Here is a 16,630-nt window from a genome sequence, read left to right on the forward strand (position 1 = left end):
ATCACATGGGTGATATTTTTTATTATTTCAATGACAAAGCAAATGGCTAAGTTTTGTCATAAAACTTTCAATCTGATTCCTCCACCTTTGAAGCCCTTCTCCACTGACTGGTTAGGTGATTTGTCATATAGATGCTAAATTCAGTCAAAGAACATGGTTTTAATTAGTAAATAGCTGTTTTAAAGTGATTCCATTAAAAGCAGCTAAGTTAACAACCTAGATGTAATTCCGATGATAATTTATTATGTAATATTATACTGCTGAGAGAAATAAATCAGGGCACAAAATTGTATATTCATTATGATCTCAATATTACAAAAATATGCATAAGGGAAGATGAGAGGGAAAGGCAGAAAATAATTATTTTGGGGTGATGAAAATTATGGCTGTGGGTTGCGTTCTTTATACATTCCTGTATTTTTCATGTTTTCAAAAACGAGCATGTGTTACTTCTGTATCAGAAGAATATCTTAAAACTAATCTTATCTGGAAAATAAAGTCATTATCTCCATCAGTGAGGTTGTCAATGAGATAAAAGATGTGATTTCATTTCATAAATCACAAAAAGCAAGCAATGCATTATAATCTGTATTCTTCTTCAGGGGTGAATAGACTTCTGTTATATGGCGACCAGTAGCTACCGTACAAGCTACTGGCATGCAATAAATGAATATTAAGTCTTGCAAGGGCAGACAGCAAATTATGCTCATCTTTGTTTCTCATAGCAACTAGCTCTATGAAGTATTATTAAATATAATTATTACTATTAAATATCATTATGTATTATAACTATTACAAATTATCATTAATAATTAGTTGGATACTGGATATTATCACTTTTTTTTTATAACAATTGCTTATAATTAACACTTATCAATGAAAGTACTAGCCCCTGGCATTTGTATTTCAATTTACAATTCAGTATTTCAATTTACAACATGTATTAACATACATTTTCTCTTTTAATTTTTGCAATGACTTTCTATCACAGGTAAGATTATTCCCATTTTTGAGATGAAGAAACCTGTAAAATAGATACTAAATCACTGTGCAGCCTTATCAGAAAATAAAAATTACTTTTAAAACTAAGCCATACAACTTACAAAATATTCTAACATACATGTGCGAAGTTATTACATTTTTAAATGTTGCATGGACTTCATAAATATCTTCTACATATTTGGTCACTGGTGGGTTTATATAATATATATGCAAATTCTCCCACAACATGAGTGGTCCTTAGTTACTGTTATTACTATCTTTGGAAGTCCATCAATTAGGTAATCCCAGGGAACATTCTAGAATTATTGTTTGCCAAGACTTCATGAGCTTGGTACTTGATTAATTTGCAGATTCATGCCTCCAGTGCTTTCCTTTATTTCTAAAGCATCTTGACCCATCCTCTGAACTTGTGGCCCGGCCTCTCACCTTTCAGGAGGCTGTAGCGGACCTCAGCATTGGCTCCCCGGTCAGCATCCATGGCTCGGACCTGCAGCAGCTCTGTGCCAGGGGCTGTGGTGTCAGGAACACTTGCCTCATAATGGAGCTGGGTGAAGCGGGGTGGGTGGAGGTTTCCATTCTCCACATGAATGGTCACCCATACAAAGTTCCTCTTGATGGGTATTTCCTGGTCTCGGACCTATGAACCCAAAGGGGTAATTGGGTGAGCAGCAAATGGAATAGGAGGAGGCAGAGTTAGGGTAAGGTCAATGAACTAGAATGCCAATTTAAAATATGCTCAATTGTAACTAACTCTCCATATTCTTTTAAATATGTTCTAATCTATGCTCTTTTTCTTCTTTTATGTAAATTTATCGGTCAGTGATTCTCAGGCTTAGCTATTTTAATGGATACTTCTATTTTAGGAGAAAGGCAGAAATAGGCAGAGAAGCAGTGTTTTCCAAATTACATCTCAGAGAATATTCATTTTTCAAGATGTTAACATGTTATGCAGGAAAAAAATTATATGGTTCACATAAATTTGGGGAGCACTGAATTAAATGAAATCAGTTTTCTTTGTTGCAGGACTTCTCAGAGCCTTGAATACATATTATATGCCCAGAGGATGATAAATTAGCACATAAGAACCCTGATTTTTAAGACAGGAGGCCAGACTCTGATCCTGGTTCCATCATAAATAACTGTATGACAGTGAGCAAGTCTGTCTTTCTCTGTGGGTCTCAGGTATAAGATGAGACAAATGAGCAGGGTCAGGGATAGAACTACAGGGAGGCAAATGAGGCAAGTAGGGTGCAAAATGTAAAGAGGCCCTGACTCCTGGGGTCACAGAAATGCAGGCACATGACCCAGAGAGTGAGTCCTCTTACATTTTGTGTCCTGCATGCCTTGCTGGCCTGACCTAATCCTTGCTCTCAGCAGGAAAGGCTCCATGTCCCTTCCAGCTCTGACACTGTGTGAATCCACATTGTGTCATGAAGTCACTGAGCAGGGAGAGAGCTCTTGGGGAATATTTGGGTGAGTCCAGTGAGAGCCAAGGTTGACAGGAGTTTCCTTGGCAACTGTCCCATCTCTACTTTCACTCCCAGGCATCCCTTATGGAAGGTGCCCTTGGCCAGCCGTGAAATATCACAACTCTGTGTCATGGATGGTCCTTATGGGCATCGGTACACCTGGCTCACCAGGGGAAGGGGGACCTTCAGCATGTCTCCAAGCGTGTCCACTCCCACACATCTACATGCAAGCATATTCTCACCCGATTTTTCCACTTACTCACCATGACTGTCAGTGTGTGCTGGGAGGGCCCTGAGCCCAGGTCCAATTTCCCCACTGTTACCAGGACACCACTGCTGGGGTCCAGCTGGAAGAGACTGGCACTTCCTGGGTCTTGGCTGCCATGTATGGTATAGATGAGGCCTTTGCCCTTATCTTGATCTATGGCCTGAACTTGGAGGAGCTCCACCCCGGGTAGGGTGTCCTGAGGAACTCTGACCTCATAATGAGTCTCCAGAAACTGGGGTCGATGGTGGTTAATGTTGGCAATCATGAAGATGTGGACCTAGAGAGGGAAGTGAGGGAGAAGGTACACTGCAAGCCCAGGGGAACAGGGAACAGGTCGGCCTGGACCTCCCTGTACCATCTGGGCCTAGTACAGTGTCTGGCACTCAGCAATCACTTGATAAATATTTGTTGAATGAATGATAGTATTTCAAAATCAGAAGACCTTCAGATGCTGCAGAGTCTAGTGTTTTTCAAAACCAAAAATTCATTTGAAGAGTCTTTCCATCAATGGTAATGTTGTGTGAAGTCCAAATATAAGAAACAGATAAAACCCTGGCTGAAGCCAGAATAGAAATTCAGAGCTCCACTTGCCCAACCATCATCCCCCCATACCCATGGTAGCCCATGGTACTCTATCTTTAATTAAAACTGCTCATTTAAACAACCCCCTGATTATAGACAGATCCAGAGTGGGAGCAAGAAATCTCCCAGGATCACAGAAGCAGAGAGTGTATTAGACAAGAATCTTGACTCTAAATTCAGTGTTCCTTAAGGAACACTACATCCACAGAAAACCTCTGTAGCCTCATCCCAACCAAGGAGGCCTTCCCTCTCCTCTCAACACAGGGATCCCCAGCTGAGGCCTCTAACCTGGGTGGTAATGGTGTGGGACCCATCTGTCACCTCGACAGTCAAGTCATAGCTTGACCTCCTCCTGGTATCAAGAGGCCTGGCAATGATGATGCTGCCTGTGGTCTTCTCAATGTCAAAGTCCATGTCCTTATCCCCACCTAGAGTGGGAGTGGGGAGAAAGCACACACAGCCTCAGTGATTTAGACAGCATAGCAGAAGATGGGCTTTGGGTGTCAGGCTTAGAGGACGTGGTAGTAAATGCCAACCTTGGCTGGCAGGACTGTGGGCATTCAAGGAGGAACCTGAGTCAGGAATTCTAAGACTCTGTTCAGAAATGGCACAAGATCTGGGAGACAGGTTGTAGTTTAATCCCCCAGGGAGTCCCCAAAACTGTAATTTATTCTGTCAAGTTGTTGTCAAGTTATTTTTATTTAAATTTGATTAATAAATCAAATTGATTAATAAACTATAAGAATCCAAATTAAAATAACATGAAGCTTTTTAAATGTCTAGTATATAGAAATATGTTTAGTGACACGGAAATATGTTCATGACAAATTACATTTTAAAATATTATAAAACCATATTTTAATATAACCCTAAGGGCGTGTGTGTGTGTGTGTGTGTGTGTGTGTGTGTGTGTAAAAGAAAAATGACAAGAAAGAAACACATCAAAATTATAACAGTGGATTATCTTCTGATTGGTGGAACTTTAGGTGATTTTTATTTTCTTCTCTGCATTCATTTGTGTGTGCTTATTTACTTACTTATAGACAGAGTCCTGCTCTGCCACCCAGGCTGGAGTGCATGGTGCAATCATAGCTCACTGTAACCTTGGACTCAGCCTCAAATGATCCTCCTGCTTCAGCCTCTCAAGTAGCTGGGATTACAGGTGTGAGCCACTGTGCCCAGCCCATTTGTGTTTTTGAAATGTTTTAGAGGGTACATGCGTTAATTTGGCATTAAGAAAAAAAGTCAAACAATTAAAAGAAAGAACAGTAAACCAGCTGGGCATGGTGGCTCATACCTGTAATCCTTGCACTTTGGGAGGCCAAGGGGGGTTGAATTACTTGAGGTCAGGAGTTCAAGACCAGCCTGACCAACATGGAGAAACCCCGTCTCTACTAATAACACAAAAATTAGCCAGGTGTGGTGGCACATGCTTGTAATCCCAGTTATTCGGGAGGCTAAGGCATGAAAATCGCTTGAACCCTGGAGGCAGAGATTGTGGTGAGCTGAGATCATGCCATTGCATTCCAGCCTGGGCAACAGGAGTGAAACTCCATCTCAAAAAAAAAAAAAAAAAAGCAGTAAACCAGAACTGGAAGTAAGTACAGGAGGTTCAAAGATTGGGTCAGGTGCATATATTCCATCCTACTCTTAGCCAGGATGGACAACTCTGTACTAAGACTCCATGTTCATGTGGGTGCTGAAACTCTTCGAAGATTTTTAACCTGGAATCCCTGGATGGATTTCAGAGAGCCTATAAATCCTCTACATTGTATGCAGATTTACATTTATGTGTGTTTGTGTACGCAACATTCTGGGAAGAAGACCTAAGCATTCGTCAGATTCCTGAAGGGTTCTGTGACCCCCAGATGTTGAAACCAAACCTTGGTTTAGAGACAGAGAGGAATTTCAGAGAAGGCCGTTAGAACCCAGATCCAAGTGCCTCCTGGAATGAGAATGGGCATTTTCCCTTGATCTCAAGGGTGAAACTTGGAGCCAGAACACTGAGCATGGCCCCAGGGCATAGCTGATGGCAGGCTCACTGTCAACTATGGTTTTCACATTGAGGCAGAAAAGGGAACACAAAGAGTGTGCTTTCTGTTCTGGGTCTTCCTGGACCATCTTGGGTCTCCCAGGCTCTTGGGGTAACTGAGACACTGCCAGCTCTGGCTGGGGTTAGAGATCGTGGCTGGAGTGAAAGGAAAACTTGGCAGACGTGGCATTCTTACTGCCTGTGCTCCCAGAGAAACAGGAAAGAGGGAGTCCTCACTCAGGGCTGAAAGAGGGGCTGCCAAGGAGCCTGACTTTGAGAAGGATCAGATGGACCGTAGCAGGAAAACTAGAGCTAGTGTATAAGGATGGGAGGGGCTGGCCCTCATTGGGCCCTTGGCCTCGCCTCACCTGAGATGTTGAACCAGAAGAGGCCAGGTCTGCCCTCTACGCTGATGACCCCCACCATGTGGTTCACAGGGTCTGTCTCCATGACCGTAAAGCTGTAGTGGGTCTCATCAAAGGCCAGGGGAATGGAGGACGGCCGAGGCCGAGGGATCCACTCAATGTGTAGCCGGACACTGGCTGAGAGTGGTGGCTGCCCATTGTCTGTTGCCTTGATCTGAAAGGGGGCCAACACCAAAACTGAGGGTTACGACCAAGAGACAAGAAGGCCCAAGCAGACAGGACAAGAACCAGAGTGTCCTGTGATTCTGACCAAGCTGGCCTCTTGTCCAGTCATTCATCCATTTGATGCACACTTGAGGGCTTGCTGTAAACAGGCACCCTGCCAGTTGCTGCAGGCATGGTGGTGAACAAATCATATAACCTGTGCTCAAGAATCTCACGGTTAGTATAAAAATCATAAATGCCACTGTTAACTGAAGACTTACTATGTGCTACTTCCTAAACTGGACTTTACATACATGTGCCCTTTGCTTTTCCCTACTACATAAACCTAACAAGCTAGAATTTATTGAACACTCACTATTATCAGGCCTTATTCTAAGAGCTTTGTGTATAATATCTGATTTAATTCTCACAATAACCCTGGAAGAGGTTCTATTATCATCTCTCTTTATTATTATACTTTTAAGTTCTGGGGTACATGTGTGTGCAGATCATGCAGGTTTGTTACATAGGTATACGCACGCCATGGTGGTGGTTTGCTGCGTCCATTGCCCCTTCATCTACGTTAGATATTTCACCTAATGCTATCCCTCCCCAATCCCCCACCTCCTGCTATTCCTCTCCTAGCCCTCCATCCACCAGGCTCCAGTGTGTGATGTTCCCTTCTCTGTGCCCGTGTGTTCTCATTGTTCAACATCTACTTATGAGTGAGAACATGCAGTGTTTGGTTTTCTGTTCTGTGTCAGTTTGCTGAGAATGATGGTTTCATGGATGAAACTGGAAACTATCATCTCTCTTTTACGAGAAGAAACTAGGGCTCAGCATGGTCGATTCACCTACCAGATGAATGCTTGGCTAGCAATGAAATGGGTTGAATTCAGGCTGACTGATGTAAGCACCCATGCACTAACTACTTGATATATTGGCTTTTCACAAGAAAAACGTTCTTATCTCCATTTTACAAATGATAAAACAAAGGTTAAATGACTTGTCCAAGGTCACACAGGTGTAAAATGGCAGTGCTAGGACTGGAACCCAGGCTTATTGCTTCCAAAGCCTATGTTACTCTCACAAAATCCTTCTAAGAATAGAGGGGATTTCCCAGGCAAAAATTTTATTGCCCTCAAAGAGAAGGACCCAGAATTTGATCCTTTGGCTGAAGCTGAGACTCCCAGTTTCTCTGGGAGAAGGCCAGGAAGGAGAGTACCACTTCCCTCATGCTGGCAGCTGCCTCCCTCCTCCTGAATTCTCAAAGATGGTCCCTAACAAGCGTGCCACTCCTCCCTCCGTGGCTTCCATCTCTCTGCTCACCGTTAGGATGTTGTACTCTCCAGCTGTAAAAATGCTGCTGGATGACACCACACCTGTGACAGGATCGATACTGAAGCCCTCCTCATCGCTCTCCTCGATACTGTAGGTGACTCTGCCATTAAGACCCTCGTCCAGGTCTGAAGCCACCAGCCTGTACACAGGCCCGGGGGACACTGGGCTCAGCCTCTCTGGAAGGCGGACATTGAAGAGCTTGTGGGAGAATGCAGGTGGATTGTCATTGACGTCCAAGATGCCTACCACCACCCTGGAGGTGGACTTTAGTGGGGGCTCCCCGTTGTCCAGCACAGTCACCTGGGGGCAGAATTGAGCATGAGCACCTGAGCTGACAATTGCAAATTAGTGACTATATTTTGCCACCCACCACAGCCCTACCACCACTTTTAACAACCTAGAAATATTAGTCAGTTCGTTCTTTGGTATATGCTTGCGCTTTCTATTACCGTAACTTCACTTACTTGGAACTGAGCTCTCTGGTCACTTTGCCCACGGGAAAGCCAGTGAAAACAGTGAAAGGAAATAGGAAGAACTGGAAGAAGACAGAGTCAGAGTCTCTAGACAAAAGCTGGTGTTCTTTACGTGGGAAAACCCGTGGGCCATTTCTCAGAGACTACCTACTTTTTATTCGCTTGTGTTTCTAATCTTAGTTCTCTGGCTTACTTAAGCTGCTCAAGATTAGAGAAAACAAATGAAAGGATGTTTATGAGAGAATGAGTGGTACTTTTTGAGTCAGACACATGGTCTGATGCATACAATGAAATCCAGAGTGAGAAAAGGCCCCAAAACCGTTTCAGAACCAGTAGCTATTTAATGCAGGGGCAAATAATCACATGCATCAATAGCCGCATCAGATGGGACATTTCCACCTGAAATGGCTCAGAATTTTAAAAACATTTGGTGTTTAGAGGTAAATATCTGTTACTGAACTGTAATGCTTTCAGTCCCTAGGAATTCTAGAAGGCCATTTGGCAACTGCTTACTAATAATACCTCTTTCCTTCCTTCCTTCCTTCCTTCCTTCCTTCCTTCCTTCCTTCCTTCCTTCCTTCCCTTCCTTCCTTCCTTCCTTCCTTCCTTCCTTCCTTCCTTCCTTCCTTTCTTTCTTTTTTTCTTTCACTGTGTCTAGCTCTGTCACCCAGGCTTGAGTGCAGTGGCACAATCTCGGCTCACTGCAACCTCCGCCTCCCCAGTTCAAGCAATTCTCCTGCCTCAGCCTCCCAGATGGCTGGGATTTCAAGCACATGCCACCATGCCTGCCTAATTTTTGTATTTTTAGTAGAGACAGGGTTTCATCATGTTGGCCAGACTACTCTCAAACTCCTGACCTTAAGTGATCTGCTTGCCTCGGCCTCCCAAAGTGCTGGAATTACAGGCATGAGCCACTGCACCTGGTCAATCATACCTGTTTCTTACCAAAGGAAAAAGAATGTGCAGATCCTGGAAGTATCAAAGGCAAAATTTACTTCCTGCTGAGGAATATGTATTCCTCCCTCCTTACGCCTTTAAAACTAGAAGAGATCATCAGTGAAGGACAGCTCAGGAGGAAAATAGTTAGATTTCCACCTGATATTCTTCTCTTCTGATTTAACTCCCTCTAGGTCACTAAGCAAAGCCTTTCATTGGAATAGGCACCAGGAATGCCTATGTGATTTTAGAGGCATCCTAGAAAGAGCACAGATCTAGAAGGCAAAGGTCTGGTTTTCATCCTGGCTCTGCTACTGACCTAGCATTTGACCTGAAAGATTCTGTCTCCCTGGGCCAGGAGGGATGGACCGGACTCAGTAAGTACCTAGAGCATATGTCCTGCTCCCCTTTCTCCTTCACTCCCTGCAGACATTACTAATCAGTCAATGGTCCCTGCCCAGCCTGGACACAGTTTTAGACTCTTTTCCTTCTCAGTACTGAGGAACTAGCAAAGATCCAAGGATCATTCAGCAAGGTCCAGCTCATGTATATCCTCCTCCCTGAGCCCAGACCCTCCTCAGCCATAGTGCTAGACATGCACGTGGCTCCAAGGCCTAACGTGGCTCCATAAATCACCTGTAGGAGGCATTCAAACCCAGTGGATGGATTCACCACCATTACTTACCTCCAGGATGTGTTCATCCTTGTTCTCTCTGTCCAGCTGCCGGGCTGTAGATAGGAGACCTGGGAGAGAGATGGCAGGGGAGAGACATGAGCAAAAGGCTTCAGGGACACTTTACTGGGGCAAGTTCAAGAATTACATTCAAATCTCAGATAAGAATTCTTCTGATCTTTGAAGAACAAGTAAAGACCATCCCTGACTTAGGATAGATAGTCCAACTCAAAATTTCCTGCTTTATCATGGTGTGAAAGTGATACATTCAGTACAAACCATACTTCAAGTACCCATACATTCTGTTTTTTACCTTCACTTTCGTATTCAAATACTGCAGTATTGAGTACAAATACTGAAGGAGTAAAAATACTGACATATTGAAATATTTAATACTTTATTATAAAATAGGCTTTATGTTAGATGATTTTGCCTCTCTGTAGGCTAATGCAAGTGTTCTGAGCACATATAAGGTAGGCAAGGCTAAGCTATTCTGTTCTGTGGGTTTGGTGTTTAAACACAGTTTTGACTGACAATATTTTCAACGTATCATGGATCTATTGGAATATGACCTCTCTGTAGGCTGAGAAGAATCAGAACACTAAGGGGAGATGAAACTAGGGAGAAAGGGAGGGAGAGGTAAGAAGGTGGAAGAGAACAGCAGAGACAATGTGTCAAGTGAAGTCTTCAGCTGCTTCCTGCTTTCACTATTAGGCAGGGGTGATACAGCAAAACTTCAGCAATCAGCCCATCATGGGCAGCCTCCCCAGTCAGGATGGTTGCCAGCTGGAAGCAACCAGTAGGGTTACTGGTGCACAAGGGTCAATGTCAGCACTGCTGTGATGCAGTTTTGGTTCCTTGTCACTAAAATCAATGGAACATGTTTGCATCTGGGTGTCTTCTGCTCATCATTCATTCCCTCTTCTTTTAATAAACAAACCCCAGTTCTCCTGGGGGGGAACCACGCCACTCCTAATTTTAGTCCTTTGTGATCTGGGGTGAGGCTGACCCACCTGAGGAGAAGTTTATAGCCCGAGGATAGCCAGTCAGCATGGACTATCCCCTTGGCCCCGAAACTGGCTCTGCAATAGACCAGTCTGTCTGGTGAGAATCAATTCTGGGACTTTTGCAAGAGCTCTGGAAACAGACTTTTTCACTGCTGGTATGCTGAGAGGACAGGAGGAAACCTGACGGCAACAAGAGGAGGGACTCCTGAGGATAGAGCCACTCAGAGAAAATGAGGCCAAGAGATGGGCGGAGGCAGAGCCTTCATTAAATCACTCCAACACTGACTACAGCTGTGCTTGCAGCCATACTGTGTCTGAAATTTTCTGTAAAGTAAGAAAACAAATGTCTTTTATTGCCTCAGCCAACTTGCATTGAGTTTCTGTCTCTACATCCGAAAAAGTCCTGACAACCAATTTAATTCTGAGAATTCATATGTTGGGACGGGAGTGGGTTAGGGTCATGGAGGGGCTGGGAAAGCAATCAGGGTCTTTGGGATTGAGAGGCCTCCAGGAAGGATACTACCTCCTGGCTCAGCCTCTCTCTTCCTCTCCTATGACTCTGCCAAACCCCAACTCCAGCCTCAGCTTCCTTCCAGGGGACCCACTAACTCCCTCTGTGCCTTGTCTTGACTCCAGGAAGCTCCTGCTTATTTCTCCACCTATTCAACCCCAACCTCCTCTATAAAAGGAGGAGTTGAATTGGGTGATCATTAACGTCTTTCTAGCTTAAATTGTGAACTTCTCATCCCACTTGAAGGAATTTATTCTAAAGAAATCAGTGCATACATCTGGGTAGATGATTATATATAAGGTGTTCACCATCGTCATGTTTTAAAAAGCAAATAATTGGACACAATCCGTATAAGGGAAGAGTTGTATACATTTTACACAAAAAGAAATCTTAAGCAACTATTCAAAACACATGTTGTAGATAGGGAAATGCTGCACACAATATATTGAGTAAAAAAGGCAGTTTGTCAGCCAGGTGCAGTGGCTCACATGTGTAATCCCAGCACTTGGGGAGGCCAAGGTGAGTGGATCACCTGCAGTCAGGAGTTCAAGACCAGCCTGACCAATATGGTGAAACCCCATCTTTACTGAAAATACAAAAAAATTAGTGAGGTATCAGGGCGGGTGTCTGTAATCCCAGCTACTCAGGAGGCTGAGACAGGAGAATTGCTTGAATCTGGGAGGCGGAGGTTGCAGTGAGCCGAGATCGTGCCACTGCACTACAGCCTGGGTGACAGAGACTCCATCAACAACAACAACAACAACAAAGGCAGTTTGTCAGGAGCTACAGCAGAAAAACAACTATTGCCTTCAGTTTCAGAGAAACCACAAAGTGGCAGCATTTTTCCCATTTATTATTATTATTATTCACCAGGGTCCTAGTACTGGCTCTTCCCATGACAGGCTGGTGCAGATGAACAGAGAAGGGCTCCTCTGGGCCCCTATCAGTAATTGAAGAAGTTGGGCAGAGAAGTTCCTAGCTGTCTACAAGATTCAGGGAAGTTGAGGTCAAGGTTTTTAGGGGTCCGGAAAGTCATCCCAAGCCATGGCTGCTGTGGAAGGTCTCTTACAAATGAAAGCAGAGCTATTGGTAGAGGTCAATGGACCATCTGAACACTTTCACCAAGTTTCTTGATCTTGTTTAGGTGATGAAGTGATTGAGATCATGGAATTAAGTGTAGAAAAAGAAGCTCAGTGAAGAGCCCAGAGGTTTCCTGGGGGGCTTAGTGACAGAGCTGGGAGCTCAGTGAAGGGAACAAGGATTCAGTGCTGCTCCAGAGACTCGCGTCGTGGCAATGGGAGTGTGGTGTGAGGATGTGGGCTCTGCTGGGGTCATGTTCTTGCCTTGTGGCAGTTGAACACAAGTCATTCCAGCTCTTTCTTCCCTAACTGCAGGTTGGCATGGGAGAGATTGGAGAAGGCTTCTGAAAAGCTCCATACTCAGGCGCGCTTCCTGTCAAAGGAGGAGGACAACAGGAAGGAAAGACACACTCCTGTGGGATGGGAGGGCGTGGATACTGTCCTAGCTCGGCCCCAAGCTGAGGGGCCTCATGCGGAAGGGCCTAGGGCCCGGGGTCCCCCAGGAAGAGCACAAGGACTAGGTGGTCTTGGCAGGTAAGCCTTCCATCTGGCTCCATCCCTTCCTTTCCTCCCTGCCCTTCTTTCCTCTCCCTTTGCTCTATTTTTTCCTGTGTCTCTCCTTCACTGTCCTTCTCCTCTCTTCCCTTCTAGCTCTTCCTCTCTCCCTTCTCCCTTTGTGTCTCTGAATCTCTCTCCCTCCCTCTCTCTCCCTCTCTCTCCACCCCCCTCTCTCCCCTACCCTATTGGGTTTTCTTTTCTCCTTCTGCTTCTCATCACTGCCTTCCCCGACCTTCTAAAGTCCTATGCCTCTGGAATCAATGCCCTGTGGCTTCCTGCACAGTGGCCCCTATTCTCATCCTCATCCTCTTCTCTGAAGTCGGTGTCGGGGTTTCCAGGAAGTGCCTGAATAGAATGGGGACGTAGCAGAACCACCTCCATAGGGCTATGTGCACATTCACTAAGGTGCATAGAAAACCCTTCTCGCCCTTCCTGGGTGAGGCGGCACTCAGTAGACTTCATTCGCTCTTGCCATTTTTCTCCTCCAAACAAATGCTTCCCCAACACCCTATCTCAGACCCATATTTGACCCTTTATCTTTTCTCATCCAACAGTTTTCCGACTGTTATTGACTCCACCTCTGACAGATTCCTGATCTTTAACTCCTCTTATCCTAAGTCACCACAATCTACGTCTTGCCCCATTTCCACCTTCATCTTCCTCTTCTTCCCTCCTGCAGCATCAAAGAGCTACCCCTCATGGAGCTCTCACATGCACAAGCATTCAGCTCAGCTCTTTCTATATCTCCGTATATTAACTCATCGAATCCTCACAACAGCCCAGGTGGTCTCTATTACAATTTCCGTTTCACTGGTGAGAAAACTCAAGCATAGAGCAGATAAGTCGCTTTCCCAAGATCTCACTATTAGTGAGTGGTGGAACTGAGATAAAAGTCCATCTACCTGCATTGTCTTCAACAAGATCAGGGTCTTCCTCCCTCCCAGAGAGCATGTGTGTCATCATCCTAGCCCATGTGCTCTCCCGGACTGCTGCCTCTCAAAATCCTCCAACCCTCCAGCTCAGCATAACCACCCCTGTTCCAGGAAGCCCTTGCAGATCCACCACCCAGAGCAGCTTCCTCCTTTTTCTGAGTGGCCAGGGCCCTGCATCTACACGTATTTTACAATATTATGCTCTTTGAAACTTGTTCTATCTGGTTATATGCAAATCTTCATGCTTCTGATGGACTGAATTTCTCAAGACCTGAAACTGTGTTTTATTATCTTCATATAACTCCACAGCTTATTGTTTAGAAGCCTGGTAAGGGCAGACACCTTTGAACATTTGCTGAGTATGTGAATGAATCCTCGGCTTAACAAAACATTGTGGATGCTGGCAGAGATTCATGCATCCATTTAGCAATTATTTGTTGAGCTCCTACTGTGTGACAGGTACTGAAGAAATTATGGTGGGCACCAACAGTTAGGGTCCCTTTTCTCAGGAAGCTTTGAAGTCTAGTGAAGGACACGGATGATTAGTGGCATAATCACACAAGTGAATATAACGTCCTGCATGATAAGTGTCACAAAAAGGAGTAGGTGGTGCTGGAAAGTGTGTTAGGGTATCAGGAAAAACTTCTCTAAGGAAAGAACAGCTGGGCTTAAATCTGAAAGAAGAGAAGGAGTTAACCAGACAAAAGGAGAGAAGAGTCACCTGCTAGAGAGAACGGCACATGCAAAGTCCTGCATGGAAGGGTCCCCAACTGAGGCAGGCCATGTGGCTGGAACATGGGGAGGGGCAGCAGGAGAGGGGCAAGATGAGGCCAGAGGTCAGCAAGGGCAGACCAAGCATGAGTTTGTAGGACACAGCACAGCAGGATCTGACTTTATCTTTTTTTTTTTTGAGACAGGGCCTTGTTCTGTCACCCAGGCTGGAGAACAGTGGTGTGATCATGGCTCACTGCAGCCTCGACCTCCCAGGCACAAGCCATCTTGCTACCACAGCCTCCTGAGTAGCTGGGACTTCAGGTGCACACCATCACGCCAGGCTAATTTTTTATGTTTTGTAGAGATGAGGTTTTGCCATGTCACCCAGGCAGCTCTGAACTCCTGGGCTCAAGCGATCCTCCTGCCTCGGCCTCCCCAAGTGCTGGGATTACAGGCATGAACCACTGTGCCTGGCTTACTGACTTTATCTTAAGGGTACAGGGAAACCATCCAAGGCATCCAAGTAGGGAAATGGGACAAAGTAAAAGTGGTTATGAGAAAGGTGGGCTGGGGGTGCATTGGCAATTTGTTCTACTTTAGAAAATGTTCATGCTAATAAAGATTCCTTCCCTTCAACTGCAGGAAGGCTAAGAATGTCTCTGCCCTCTAGGGCCTCCTGCCAGACCTGCTGTCAGTGAACTGTTGATAGTAAACAGAACAAGGATTTGGAAGAAGCTGAAAAGTTAATGCCTTAGGTGAGAGATCTCTTCCCACTTCTGAAGAGGGAGGGACAGGGTGGGCCCAGGTAGAAAGGCAGCTTCAGCCTGTTTTCCAGGAGAAAAGCGTCCTCCTCCTAGAACTACTCCACACCCTGAGGTCAAAGGTTAACAGGAAAGGTTGGCAACAAATGTTAGCGGGCAAATAGGAACTTACATCTCACCCGCCCCTCTGTCTGCACCAAGACTCCCAGCCTCATCCCCCTCCTGGTTCCCTTTTGTCTTAAGAATAAAGGAACTGCCTGCTCGCATTCTTCCCTTCCTCCAGTCTCACCAGGTTCCATCCTTCTCGGACAAGAGTAAATTGCTGGAGATGGGAAACAGGATGTTGGGTTCCATGGGGAAAATGTTAGCCTACTCTACAATAGGATTGTTGTTCATCCCCAAAGAGGAAGATGTGGCTTTTAAGAAGCGTCTGCAGTAGTGGGACAGGGCTCTCACATTGCAGCACCAAGGAAAGCCAGCAGGTGGCGTCAATGAGGGACCCAGGCTAGGAATAACACAAAGGGGATGGTGGGAACTGCAGGGATCAGAGCACCTGTGCCAGGTCTACAAAGGGAGCTGCTGTCAGTTCCTGGCCATTGTGGCCCAATGGGACTATGAAGACTGTGTGGCCCGATACTTCCATTTTTAAAAAACAACCAGAAATCCGAAGTGTTTTGTGGAATTTTCTAAGTTTCAAGTGTTGGCTGCAACTTGAAAAACTAATTGTTTAAAGCTTAAGCAAATCAAACAAAACACCTCTATTGGGAACATCTGACTCACTGCTGCCAGCTGTTGACCTCTGGATTTCTCCCAACCACCCATCATCCTTGTCCCGGAAGGCTTTCGGCAGGTGCTACTGAGATAGTTGACGGCATAAGTGGATTCACATTGCCACCACTCTGGGCAGGGTTGAGATCAGTCTGGAACTAGGGTTAAGGGATTTAACCTGTGGTTTGTGACTCAGGAGTCAGGTTGGGACCTCTTGGAGGTCTGAACTAGTCCCAGCTTGACCAATGGGCAACCTGCTTAGTTTCCTTGGGCCCCAAGGAAGGAAACATGATGACAGATCCTTTTCATTTTCCCAGAGATGGACTTTGTAGAACAGCGTTGTCAAATGTTAGCACACATTTTAAACACATCAAAATCACCTGCATGTCTTGTGAAAACACAGATTGCTGGGCCTCACCCTCGAAATTTTGATTCAGTGGGTCTAGGGTGGGATTGGAGAAATTGAATTTCCAAGTTCACGGTAATGCTGATGGTGCTGATTGGGGCCCACAATTTGAGAACCCCCATTGTAGAGATCCCTGTTCACCCAGTTTTTTTGGATCCTTACCTGTAACAGGGTGAATAATAAAGAAGCCCATGTGGTTCCCGCTGGTAATGTTGAAAGTCAGCTTCCCTTTGGAGCTGGAGTCTGGGTCCGAGGCATCCAGTTGAAGAACAGAGGTGCCCACGGGAGCATCCTCCTGGATGGAGGGGTAAAACACAGCTTGGGACATCTGAGGTGGGTTGTCATTGGCATCCGTAACCTCAATGTAAACTTCAGTTACAGAAGAGAGGGGCACAGAACCCCTGTCCACTGCTAGTACAGTCAACCAGTAGTAAGATGCAAATTCTCGGTCCAGGGGTGCCAGAGTCTGAATCATTCCTAGAGACAGTAAGTCAGCAAACCCAAAATACTTTAGAGCTCAACGTGGCTTTAGAAATCACCCTTACCCAC

At 45.3% G+C, this 16,630-nt stretch overlaps 2 protein-coding genes across 6 annotated transcripts in view; one reads left to right on the forward strand and one right to left on the reverse strand.

The window, feature by feature from the left end:
- The window catches only part of SLC36A1 (solute carrier family 36 member 1), a 124,318-nt gene extending 111,804 nt beyond the window's left edge, over nt 1–12,514 (forward strand). The window contains exon 10 of the mRNA XM_064366536.1: nt 12,258–12,514. Coding sequence (XP_064222606.1) covers nt 12,258–12,388 — 131 coding nt within the window. The 3' untranslated portion in view covers nt 12,389–12,514. The remainder of the gene's footprint in view (nt 1–12,257) is intronic.
- Nucleotides 1–16,630, reverse strand: part of FAT2 (FAT atypical cadherin 2) — an 89,484-nt gene that overhangs the window by 43,916 nt on the left and 28,938 nt on the right. For all 5 annotated transcript variants that reach the window (XR_010338793.1, XM_012471557.2, XM_012470883.2 and 2 more), the window contains 7 exons: nt 16,244–16,558; nt 9,358–9,416; nt 7,252–7,563; nt 5,722–5,932; nt 3,610–3,749; nt 2,735–3,016; nt 1,429–1,639 (listed from right to left, as the gene is read on the reverse strand). Coding sequence is in view for 4 of the 5 variants with exons in the window: in XM_012471557.2 (XP_012326980.2) it covers nt 1,429–1,639; nt 2,735–3,016; nt 3,610–3,749; nt 5,722–5,932; nt 7,252–7,563; nt 9,358–9,416; nt 16,244–16,558 (1,530 nt within the window). In the remaining variant the exon portion in view is untranslated. The remainder of the gene's footprint in view (nt 1–1,428; nt 1,640–2,734; nt 3,017–3,609; nt 3,750–5,721; nt 5,933–7,251; nt 7,564–9,357; nt 9,417–16,243; nt 16,559–16,630) is intronic.

The sequence above is a fragment of the Aotus nancymaae genome, unplaced genomic scaffold (genome assembly GCF_030222135.1).
Source record: "Aotus nancymaae isolate 86718 unplaced genomic scaffold, 86718_ANA_hifiasm-v0.15.2.pri h1tg000064l_1, whole genome shotgun sequence".
NCBI classification, from domain to species: domain Eukaryota; kingdom Metazoa; phylum Chordata; class Mammalia; order Primates; family Aotidae; genus Aotus; species Aotus nancymaae.